The sequence below is a fragment of the Ambystoma mexicanum genome, chromosome 1p (genome assembly GCF_040938575.1).
Source record: "Ambystoma mexicanum isolate Mex_15411 chromosome 1p, UKY_AmexF1_1, whole genome shotgun sequence".
Lineage (NCBI taxonomy): Eukaryota > Metazoa > Chordata > Amphibia > Caudata > Ambystomatidae > Ambystoma > Ambystoma mexicanum.
In genome coordinates, this window is record NC_090921.1 from 213,317,489 (window position 1) to 213,329,859 (window position 12,371).

A 12,371-nucleotide genomic window follows, 5' to 3' on the forward strand; every position below is an offset into this window, starting at 1 on the left:
TTTTAAATGTTATTATTTTGTTTACTTTGGGTGAGCTGCGGGGGTGTATACTGTATAGTATAGTATAGTGAGCAGGATGTTGCAGGGGACACCCACCAGGGCCCATACCAACCCCACTGAAACACATACCCACTGAAACACATACCACGAAAAGTTCGAACTTTTGGTAGTTCGAAATTTTCATGGTGTGTGTTTTAGGTCTGTTGGTGGAGTCGGTAATTTTTATTCAGACTTTTCGTCCAAAACCGTTCCATCTTGTGCAGAAGCCTAGCATGTCTATCGGCATAAATCATCTTTTGGAACCCTGCATTTACCTGCTCCTGTACAAGGGAGGCATTGTGATGTTGGGTCCCACAGGGGGAATTCAGTCTGCTTAAGAGATGCACTTTTGGGGTAGAATGCTATATTCTGAATACCATCTGGAAAGCAAGGGGATGTTCTTTTTTCCAAAGGCACATTCTGATTGTGGTTAGAGGTGAACGGTTACAGATGAGCAGCCTGACATCCACACCCAAATGGTGAGGTGGAGGGGCACAACAACATTATCACCCCCATCCCACCCACAGGCTCTGTGCTTCAAAACTACCCCATTGCAATTGATGGCAGCTTCTTTGCAGATTAAATGTGCTGGAGCCCAGGCATCAGTGGACAACTGGCATGAATACATAGGCTCAGCCCTAATGTACTTGGTCTTTCCAATCCATACACTACTCGTCCATGTCAAATGCCCTCCATTTCTATTAACCTCTATGAAGATTGTTCTGTATAGATTTGTAACTGGCCATAGAAAATTAGGAACTAAGTGGCAATTTGTGAATCCAGGTTTCCGTGCAGTATATCTTGGTTGTTGTTTCCTTGCAGGTGTGCCGTCGGTCTTGAAGACTCGTCCTGAGTTGATTAAGTATCTGACCATGGTTATTTACACCACTTCATCCAAGCATGCATCTGTCAACAGCCCACAGGTAGGCCGGTCTAGAGGGGGGGGGGGTTGGTCACAGGTTTTGCTGGTTTAGGCCAACCCAGATTAGGAAGAACTGGCTTCATTCCCATTGGATGGACCTTTGTATATGAAGTTTGGGGCTTCAGAGCAGTATCCAGAAGGGTGGAATTTTGGTCCTGTGAACCATTGTGTGGGTGCTCATCTTGGTGACCTCATTGTGCTTGTGGTGTTGCCTATTAGAGGGACCAAGGATAGAATGCAGAGTATTCAGTCCTTGGTCTTTTCTCTAAGGTGCATCCAACAGGTTTTAAGTGCACAAAGGATTTTTGTGATGATTGTCCGAGGTTTAGTGACCTGAAGGAAGGCGATCATCACCGGTTTAGAGACCTGTAAGAATGGCATTGATCAGAGGTTCACTGACCTGTATGAATGTGATGGCTTTCCTTGAGAAAGCCGATGCAATGATAGGCTAAACACACGGCTGACGTTGTTTTGTTGTATCCGAATAAAGTATTGAAAATTAAGGTTTGTGCTTATGAGATTTCCTTACATGATGCCGTCTTAAAACACACTAGGGTCAGACGAGCGGGTACATTATATGGTAGGTTTAAGGAACCCTTTTTATGGTGACACCAGCCTCTTTAATGATGTAATTCCTTCTGGCCCTAGTTTGATTTCTTCCACTGGATGCCGAATGCCCCAAGTTCCATGAGGAAGCCTCCCCCCAAGACGAAGGGTACAGCGACGAAGGAGAGCATCCTGGAGACTCTGCCAGAGGTGGACAGCACCTGCCGCATCATGATCCTGATGTGGGTGTTGACCCGAACGTCCTCTGACATGGTAAGCACTGACAGAGGTAGAGGGTGGGATATGTCACTGCGATCTTGTTGCTAATAGAGGAAAGACGCGTTTGACTATAGTCTCATTCATGAGCATGTCTAGTCAGTTGCAGTGTTGGACAGGTGAAGTTAGTCCACCAATCACTGCCTAAGAGGTCTGTTTGTTGATGGGACGGCTCAACCTATGCTTTGCTGGCCCCCATCTGTTTGTGCTTTGTCGGAATGCTCCTTTTTGTTTGTGCAGATATCTAAGTGGGCCCATCATTCTGTGCTTTTGCAAGAGGGCCCCCACTTGCGGTGCAGTCTGGGCTTTGCCAACACTGTCCTCCCTTTGCGGTGCAGTCCGGGCAGCCCCATCTTATCTAACTGCATAATTTTGAAGAAGGTGCTGCTTTACTGACCACTGCTGTTTCTTATGTTGAAGGTTCCTCTAGGACATTATCCAAACCGGCTCTTTACAGAGGAGAAGCCAACCCGTTGCATTGAGGTATTTCAGAAAAAACTGAGTGAGATCTCTGCTGGGATCCAGAAGAGGAACGAGTCCATGCCAGCCAAGTACACCTACCTGGACCCATCACGCGTTGAGAACAGCATACCTATATAGCCTGCACGCTCTATTTGTACCTAAAGTGTGAAACCAAGCACCCCATTGCCCCTGTAAACCAGGAATGGTCTTGTGAGGAGGTCCTGCCGGTTCCTTCCCATTAAGCTTCTCTTCCTTCTGCTTTCTCTGATCTGTTCACCTGCTCTTAATCCTCGCCTCACAGTTCCTGCTGTCCTTCCCCCCCCCTCCCCCGCTGCCCCCACTACATTAGCCTATCAAAGCAAATCTACCAGTGTTCTGCAAGACTTTCAACAATCCTTCCATTGTTTCTACTTTCAACCCAGCTGGTCCCCTTCCTGTAAAATGGGCTCCATTTCCTCTTCTGTTCTGCTGCCCTAAATGGACCTTGCCGAAGAAGCCTGTCTATTGACCCTCTGCTAAACAGGAGTCCTCCCTGCTAGCTTGTCACCTTCCTGAAACTTGCACATCCTGATGTGATCCAGGTGAGCAAATTGGCGAGTGCCTTTTTGGTGGAATCTGCAAACATTGGACTTGTTTCTTGCATGGTTTTGTGGGTCTTGGTGCAAGCACTTAACCATTCAGCCTGAGAGAAGACCTGTAGAAACCTGCTCCCTCCCTGGGGCTAAGTGCTTGCTCGTATCTGGTCATAAAGTGTGAGGTTGCTTCTGAAATGTCCGCTATTTCTCTTTTGCAAGGGGCTCAATAAAAACACAGCATTAAAAACAAGTGAAAAAGTTTGTGTGTCTTATTGTTCCTTTTGAATTGTTAGGTGTCTCTGAGAGAAAACATTTATTAACCTAAGCCGTTAACCAAAAAATGTGTGTTTGTCAAAGTTTCAGTCTGTTAAGAGATGTATTAAGTATTTCTATAAAATAGGGCACAGTCGATTTTAATCTGTGCATAACAAAACATATAAAAAAAATTGCATTCTCTCGACATCCCAGAAACAATAGGACAGGAGTAAACTATAGGACAGAGGTTGGTAAACTTTTTCTCCAATAGCCTGGAACAGCCCCCCCCCCCCCTCTCTGTCTCAAGCCGGATCTCCTCAAATTCCAGATGCTCCTCGACTTTCCTCTTCACCTCCTCCATCATCCTCTCACTCCTGTGGTAATGCCCCACAGTTAATGAGATTGATGGCCTTGAACCTTGTGTCTTTCTGGGTTCCACCATTCTTCCCAATCGCTCTCGGCCTTCCCCCATCCCAACACTTGTTTTCGGGCATCCACTGGTTTGTGTTCTCACAGGCCTGCACTTATAAGCGATCGCTGTCATGCACTTACTGTCGCACACACCTGAAAACTTGGCACTTCCCTCTGTGGAACTTCTAGCACTTACCCCCTTCCCTGTCCCTGCTCTCCCTGCACTTGCACTTTCTGAATGCTCAAAGGCCCTACTAGGACCGCCCCTTTCCTGCCCATCAGTTTATTCTATGTGCCTGTGTTCCCATGTTCCCTGCCCTTTGCCCTGTGGGTGCTTTTGCACGCCTTGATGTACAAGCGCCTTACAAATGCCCAATGAATACACGTGTTTTGGACTACAATTCCCATCGGCCCCATCAAGCATAGTCAACATAGTAGAAATGTCTGAAAAACTGCAGGTGGCAGACCCATGGAATAGGACTTGAAGAACCCAGGGAGAGAGCCAAGTAGGATGTGGGCACTGGGTAGAGGTCACAGGTCAGAATGATATCCCAGGCCAAGTCTCTTTGGAAAAAATGTTGTTAATGTATGCTGCTATTTAGCAATTGAGCTATCGGAGCAGTCGAAACCAGTTTTGAGGTAATGCAGATGGTAAAAATGCTTAAAGTACAACATGGTCATAACTTTAAATTGTGTTAACTTTAGAGGAAGCCAATGTGGTGCAGTCCTGTAGCAGAGACATGCGCTCAATCCATCTTACTAGCATGAAAATGGGATTTAAACCAAACCTCTTAGACAAAAGAACAAGAAAGCAATATCTCTGGAGGGCCTGGTGAGTACAGTATCCTTGAGAGTTCGCACACAACTCCTATTAAACACAATTATCCAAGTGCAGGCAAGGTTTTTTCCAAAGAGCACTTAATAAAAATAAGGATGCTACCTTCCCAGTTCTCTCTTTGGACAAAGAAGGGAAGGGTAAATTCTAGGATCATTCAACTGAATATTAACAGGAGAGGGGTACATTTACCTATGATGGTGGAGTCTGGCAGTGATGGAGAGAGTTTGGGCTGACATCGTGAAATCTTCAAGTTCAGGGTTGCTCAACGTCAGACCACTGAAATGCATCTAATGTCACTTGCAACGTCCATTGAAAAGCATGTACTGGTGGGGGCAATCACAAACCCCCCTCGGATTTGGGTGTTCTCATATTTCAGGTTTTTCCCCAGACTGTGGTGCCTTTAAGATAGTACTGATGGAGATCTCTACAATCCAGGGGCTGGTCACTAGGTCTTGATGTAAGCCTCCTTGACCCACTTATGGTAGCTGTGCTCTAGCAATTCAGGTCCAAGCTCAATAGGAAGCGATTAAGCTGTGTAAGGTGGTAGCAGATACAGTGTAACACAATGTCACTTGATCAATGAAGGTTAAAGTCCAGGAAGGAGATACTTTAAGTCTTGGGCGAGCTAAGAATAGCCCACATTTTAATTATTTCACTTACATTACCATCTCCACGGACTGTAGAAAATATTTTGGCTGCACATCTGGGAGCAAAGTACGCTTACGAGCAAACTCGCGCCAACAAAATAACAGGAGTAGAAAACATTGGGAGGCTGTAGGTAGAGGCTGTGATAATGATGGAATTAGTGGTGGTTTTCATGGTCTGGATAGCATTTTCAACACGGGACATTTTCGGCAAACCTACCTTACATCGAATGTCAACATGGTTCATAGATCATTGAAGACTGTGGTGTGGCTGGTCAACGGTGGTAAGAGGTCTACAACCTGGGTATGATTCAGGACAACTTCAGAGCCCCTGATCAGGATCAAGAAGGTATACACTAGGTCTCCACGGCACACCATGAGCAACCTTGGACAAAAAACCGATTGTGGTGGATCCCGGAGAAGTTAGACTTGCTTGATAAAGCAGAGGTGCCCATAATGTCCATAGCAGGTTTGGAGCTGTGGAAAATCATGCTACACGTTTCTGAACTAAAAGATGGCAGAAAATACGCAAAGAGGGAAAACCTGGGGGAGTTGAAAATGGGTAATGTGTTTGACCACGCAGGCATTGATCGTCTGGCATCAAGTATCTTTGCTATGTAGAAAAACACCTTGGCTGGCGTGAAGGGACCACCCCGTCAACCTTTATAATGGCATTTAGGGAACTGGCTATGATTCTGTTATTTAAACTAAGAGAAACTGTGGTTCTTATAGGCCTCCATCAATGATCAATTTGGGCAACACAATCCAGACTGATTATTGCACATACGTGCCTACGTAATTCCAAAAGCTGTCCACGAAGATCAGACTGGTTTAATTCCACAGGGGGGTGTGTGGGCAATATTTAGGCGTTTTCTGCTGCTGGATTATAATGGGATGGATATTGGGTGGTGGCCGGTTGTCCTTGATTCCCACACTGCATTTGACTGATACATGTTTGAGGATTTGGGAAGATTTGGGTTGCAAGACAAATTCCTGAAATGGTTAGCGATACATTATCATAATCCATTGGTGAGAATTCATAACTTTGGCTCATCCTGATGGTGGGTAGGTAATGGCACATGGGAGCGGAGCCCACTGTTGCATTGGTGTATTCATTTGTACCTTTGGCCTTTTTGACTAGAGGCACATTTGCAAAGGCAGGATACAAGATCAGTGACCAATTACGCTTGCAATCCCATTATATTAAGATAATTGTGGTCTAGGCTCTTCCTTGCACGGGATGCGAGAACAAACTGAAGACTTTGGGAAGTATCAGGCATTCAAATGAATTAGTCGAGGTCAGTACTTTACCATTTACTGAATGTTAATGGGGATAGCGTTGGAGTCCTGTCTGTTACTTGGGTATGGTAGCAAGTGCCAACTGGGAGTATTTGAGTGCAATATGGTAGGACTGACAAATGGATTCAAGAAATGTGCTGAATTTGGGCCAAAGCTTCCTATGTCTCGAATCAAGATATTTATGCTACCAAGTGCTCTTGACAAATACCACTGATAATGCCAGGCTTCATTTGGAGAGATGGGTAAACTGCTTGCCCGTTTTTTTCTGAAGCACAAGATCTGCCAGGGTAGGCATGGGTACTTTGAACCCACCCTAGGAAGGTGCTGGACATGGAGCTCCTGATTACAAGTCCTTTTATGCTATCTCCCAACTTGCAATATGTTCTTTTTGGTTTTTGCAGGGGTGTACAGGACTTTGTAGCCAAACTAATGGCTTCATTGAAAACCCAGGTAGAACTATTATCCATCTCCCCTTTCTGTTCGGTGGAATATTTCACCCTCCCTCACATATGCTGTAAATTCATCCGCATGAAAGGCCACAAGAAACTGAGGGTTGAAAACCTTGAGCTGTGGTACAATGGGATTTTTTTTTTTTCCTGAGATGCCGAATTAAGGAAAAACTGGGCAGGGGATGACGGACCACATTTATAGAGTTAAAGAAAGGGGTGATACCATTGGATCTATGTGATTACTGCACCGGCCGAAAAGTGTGACTTTTTTTTTTTGTTTTTTTTCTGACCCCCGTTCCTCAGCATATATTATTTTTATTAATATATATATATATATATAGGTAAACTCGGCGCACAGTAATTATATAGATCCAAGGCAAGATGTGTTTTCCGGTTGGTAGCTGTCGGATGCTGTTGTGGTGTAGCGACGTGCGTGCGGTTTGTTGTGCTGTAGAGGTATAGTTGTGTTTGGTTCCAAGTTTGAGAGGGTTGAGTTATTTTAGTAGGGTTGGCAAGTGGCAACCATATCTAGAGGACACATGCTAATATCCACATGTAATGCATGCTAAAGTCCACAATTCTATCCCCTTTAAACTGTCCAAAATGCAAACTGTGGCAACTAACCCAATCGGCTCTCCCAACCAAAGGGCTGCCATAAAACAGTAGGTTAAATGTTCACTTTAGCTGATGAGCATGAAAAGGCTGAATGCTGGTGAAGTAGGATATTAGGTAGTGAGGTAACGAGAGAGGTGGGGTAGCTAATGGGATACAGTGATGGCTGTAACTCCTACCTACACCACACTTAACTTATCAGTTGCTGCTGGTTGACAGCTGCAGGCTTCCCAGGCGAACATGGGCAAAGACGGTCTGAAGATGCTTCTGCAGGGGCTACCCTTTACCTTGGGGCCCTTAGCCGAGAGGCCTGCATGGGCAGGGAGGTTGGCCTGGCTGGTCATACTAAAGGAGGCAGGGAAAGATGGCAGGTGCAGAGCACGAGAAGCACCAAAACAGAAAAAGAAAGGTGGGTATATATACTTGACAATCCAGTACCCATGGGAGTGGGTGAACTATTTCAGGTTTACACCAGGTGTGCCCCTTGGAACACAAAGGTGACAATTTGGGCACTGACAAAATGGGCACTACCTCTAGGAGCACCATTCTCGTATATAGAATACTGCAGAGCATGTTAAGTTCAATAAGAGAACCTACAATTTAAGTGAATAGATTTTAAGCCTCATTTCAAATGGGGTGCAGCCTTAAATGGAGGTTAAAAAAAAAAGGTCTAATGCTTTTGCACCTCAATTCAACATGCCGCCCACTCTAGAGCACTGACAAGATGGAGGAGGGGTATAGAGCAGAGATGGTTTCTGCTGTGCAGTACTTGTCAGTACACCCCATTGTATGCCTGCATGAGATTTGCATACAGGAAAACCAATTGATTTTTCCCTACATTTTTATTTATTTATATATTTACTTGTATACAGAGAACAAAGCTCTTTTGGTCGCAATAGAGCGAATAATAGATAAAATATCAGATTTGACAGAAAGCAGTGAGCTTCGTACAATGGGGTGAGTTTGAGTGACACTCTGAGCAGGTTGTGGTGGGGAGTAAATGGAACAGTCACCGGGGACAGTACATGCGTGAACATACATAGATTAAGGGCAATCAACATTGGACATTTTAAGTGCAGGTAGGCGGTACGGCCAGCTGTGTTAGGGACGCTACTTTGATGGATGAAGTGCTAGAATGGAGGCAGAGAAAGTGAGGGTCAGAGGCAGGTTAGTGGCGAAGGACCTTTATTAGCTTGAAAGCAGATGAGAGGTAGTTTAAGAGGGTAACTCAGAGGCGAGGAGGTAGGCTTCCAGTTTACTTTTTGAAAAAAATCGGTGTGGACTGTGTTTTGAATGTCCAGGTGAAAAGAATTCGATGCAAGTGGAGCAAGAAGTGAGAAAGAATGGAAGCACAGGAAGGCTGAGGTGCCCCATGGGTAGTGTAGGAGGCAGAGCAGAGATTACAGTATGGCTTGTAGAGTTGCATAGGGGAGGATAGATATGGTGGTGATTTCTGTGGATAGATTTCAGAACCAGGAGAGGAAATTTAATTGGACCGGGCGATGGTCAAGCTGAATCTAACAAACATTCTTATTGGCCCTCGCCGGGCCTTACCAGACCGGGAATCCCTCGGCTCGGATTAATATCCTTTGTTCCCGGTCAGGGCATTGCAGCACCTCGGCCAATGAGGGCTCGAAACTGAGCAATCCCCGCTCCGAGCCTCTACATGACTGGAGGCTGGCATCGTCCCCCACCAGGGATTCAGGTACATATTGCCTTCATTCCTCCCCCCTCCCCTGGAAGCTATCCCTTCCCCTCCCTCCCAACCCCACTTGCCTTCTTTTTTCTTCTTTTTCAGAAGCAAATGCGCTGGGAACACTTCTGTCCCCAGCGCATGAGCTCCCAATGGCTGCCATGCAAAGGGAAAACTGACTGTTTTCCCTTTCCCGGCGGCCATTATTATTACTTTTTTTTTCTGTTCCAGAAACGCTGCAGCGTTTCGAAACCGAGAAAATGCTATTAGTACCCTGGCCTTGCGGGCCGGGGTACTAATAGCAATAAGCCCCGAGCCGCGGGGGCATTACCGAGTCAGCTAATGTACTGGGGCCCATTAAAGCTGGAGACCCTCACACTGTAGGAGCAGTGTTCGCTCCCATCCGGCGAGCTTAGAGAGCCCAGGTAAGACTGTGGGCCCTGCGTGCCTTATCAGCTTAAATCAGCTGATCTCTGCCTCAAACGCCGCGAATAGCGATCTTCAGCTACAGTCCATCCATACTTTCAGTTTTACCCTTATTCTACGTGCAGCCGTGAATTAGGCTGTTTTGCTGCATTTTTTAACGTTAACTTTATTCACCTCCATTGTGCTCCACAAGGGTTTGCACAGGTGAAGATGGCCGCTCAGTCTCTGTGATAGAGCACCATCCTTCCTAACTTTGCTCACCCACCCTGGGCACCTGATTAGGTAGCAGTGGAACAACCACTCCAATCACACGCCGGCAGGTGTGAGCTGGCTTCCTAGCCGGCTTCCTGACCAAAGATGCATGAACAAAGACGCCTTTCTCGAGCCTGTCTAGAGTCGAGCGAGGACCGTAACACTATTTTTCTTTGCTAATGACCGCTTAACCCTTACCGCAAATAACTTTACCCTACGGCCAACTACGCTTGTTAACCTGACTTAGACAACAGAAGGCTGATATATGCCACATTTGGGTCCCAGCCACACCTTAGCCTCCTCTAGCCAGAGTGTACCCTAGCCATGCCACATATCCGATTTGCTTAAGTATTTTGCCATAACGCACTGTAAGTACTGTGTATGTTGTTGCTAGATTGCCTTGCACGGCCAGTAGTTCCCAACTTCATGATTCATCACCTCTACCGTAACTAGACAGCGTACAACATAATAGTAGCCAGCAACCTACATACTGCTACATGCTGCATCTATTGTTTATCTAGCAATTTGCGTCGCTCCGTTATAACCCTCATGTGTGCCATAGTACTTGCATTTGACTGTTGAACCGTATAACGTCCCGCTGCTTCTTATATATGAATAATGATCTAATTGAGCCTAACATACCTGAGGCCACCTAAAACCATATTAGGCTGATCTTGCCCGTTGTTGCGCATATCGCATTTACTGTTTACCTAATGGCCTACTTTGTTACGCATTGCATTCTATGTGTGCCCCATTATGCTGTACTTGACCAGTGATACGCATAGTAAAATGTATGCGCTGTACTGCTAATTGTGCTGCATTCCACCCAGTGTGGCATCTCGCCCTGTATGCTAATTGTGTGCATTTTGCCCTGTATGCTCCGTACTGCTCAAGGCTCCGCCCACTTATGCGACCATTATTGTAAAACTTATCTGCTGTAGCCGCGGCCTTACACCCGCACTACAAATTGTTTTGTATTCATTCTGCTTTGTTTGCCCTTTGCTGCTAACGGCCCATTCCGCTCTGATCCACGTGCCGTGCACCATGGCAAACTAACTCAAGGTGAACGAGCCCTTGCCCCGTGTTAACTATCCTATGCGGAACTCATAGCCAATTCGAATTCATAAAGTGTATTTGGCCAGTGGTTTATCCATACGGATACTAGCCATGCTACCACTACAATTAGTGCTTTTATCCCTCATTTACGGCCCGACCCGCTTTAACGTGTCCAAAACAGTACCTTTTGATAGGCATCGCCAACTTAATACACATGAACAGCCTTCTGGGTCATAGCGTCATCATCACATGTCTCACCATGACAACTACTCTTCCATACTCGGATGACATCCCACCCTCTAAATTTCTGCAACCTTGCCTCAATTTGGATCTATACCACCCCCAGAGGCTCCCCTCGCTAATCCTTAATTTGGATTACATTGACCATCATCCCAAGCCAGTATTCTCGCATGCCACAGTAACTAAACCACATGCTACACTGCTATCAGTTGACACCACGACCCAGTCACTCGGCATCACCACTGCTTGTCCGTTACTGTTGAGATTTTACAGACTTGGCTCCAGATCTTCACGCCAACACCTTACACAGGCTAACAAAGAGAGCTCTGCAGCTACCACCTCTATTGACAATACCATTATGCCACCCATCAGATTGGTTAATAACTGAATGTCGCAGGTGCCCACACTTAGCAGCCCAGCTACCACCATCAAAGCAGGACATAGCTGATATCGCAACACTTCACAACCTTGACTTCATTGCCATCACGGAAACATGGATAAATACACCATCAGGCCCCGCTCTATATTTGGCCATTCCAGATAACTACTCCATTCTACGTTCAGATAGAGATGGGAATAGATCCAAGGGAGGAGGAATCGCACTCATTTACAAAACAGCGCTAGATCTAAGAATGACCAACAAGCAACACTTACCGTCTGCTGAACTACTATCCATCAAACTATCCACATCCACCATCACTGTGCATTTGATTTACCGACCCCCCCCCGTCCCAACCTCTACCTTTTGAAAAGGACGGATCACATTTATTGTCTACCAATACCAAAAGTAACTCCCAAGTCATTATTTTGGGAGACTTTAACTTGGGCCTCCATGATCTGAAAGATTCAAAAGCTTCTGCCCTTAAGGACACCATCTCTGAGCTAGGGTTCATACATCGCCTAAACAACCCTACCCATAAAGCAAGAATGCTAGACTGGCTAGCAGACCTTAACTGCAGTATTAATATACTTGCCAATACCCCGTGCGCATGGACTGATCATCATTTAATCAAGTTCACCATCAACAAGGCAGCACCCTCTACCCTGCAAACTCGAGCACCTGCTATGATGACGAGAAGCAAACAGAATCTTACATTAGAGAACCTACTACCTTTACTAAAACCAATTACTCATCCAGGCATATTGCACTAGGACCCTTCAGGTCTAGTGAACATATATAATGATACCATCCTCAAGGCCATCAGCACCATAGCACCCTTTAAACTTCAGAAATCCAAACCTTGCGCTCACTTTAAGTGGTACACCCTCACCTTAAGACTCTAAGGAAAGTGAAAAGATTGGCAGAAGCCGCTTGGTAAAACTCCCCTTCGGAGTCCAACAAAGACAACTTCACAGCCGACTCATTCAATTATAAA

At 45.7% G+C, this 12,371-nt stretch overlaps 1 protein-coding gene across 1 annotated transcript in view; it reads left to right on the forward strand.

Moving 5' to 3' along the window:
• The window catches only part of LOC138567871 (hydroperoxide isomerase ALOXE3-like), an 86,855-nt gene extending 83,777 nt beyond the window's left edge, over window positions 1–3,078 (forward strand). Inside the window, exons 12-14 of the mRNA XM_069646367.1 lie at window positions 862–962; window positions 1,610–1,780; window positions 2,204–3,078. Coding sequence (XP_069502468.1) covers window positions 862–962; window positions 1,610–1,780; window positions 2,204–2,383 — 452 coding nt within the window. The 3' untranslated portion in view covers window positions 2,384–3,078. The remainder of the gene's footprint in view (window positions 1–861; window positions 963–1,609; window positions 1,781–2,203) is intronic.
• The last annotated feature ends 9,293 nt before the right edge of the window (window positions 3,079–12,371 follow it).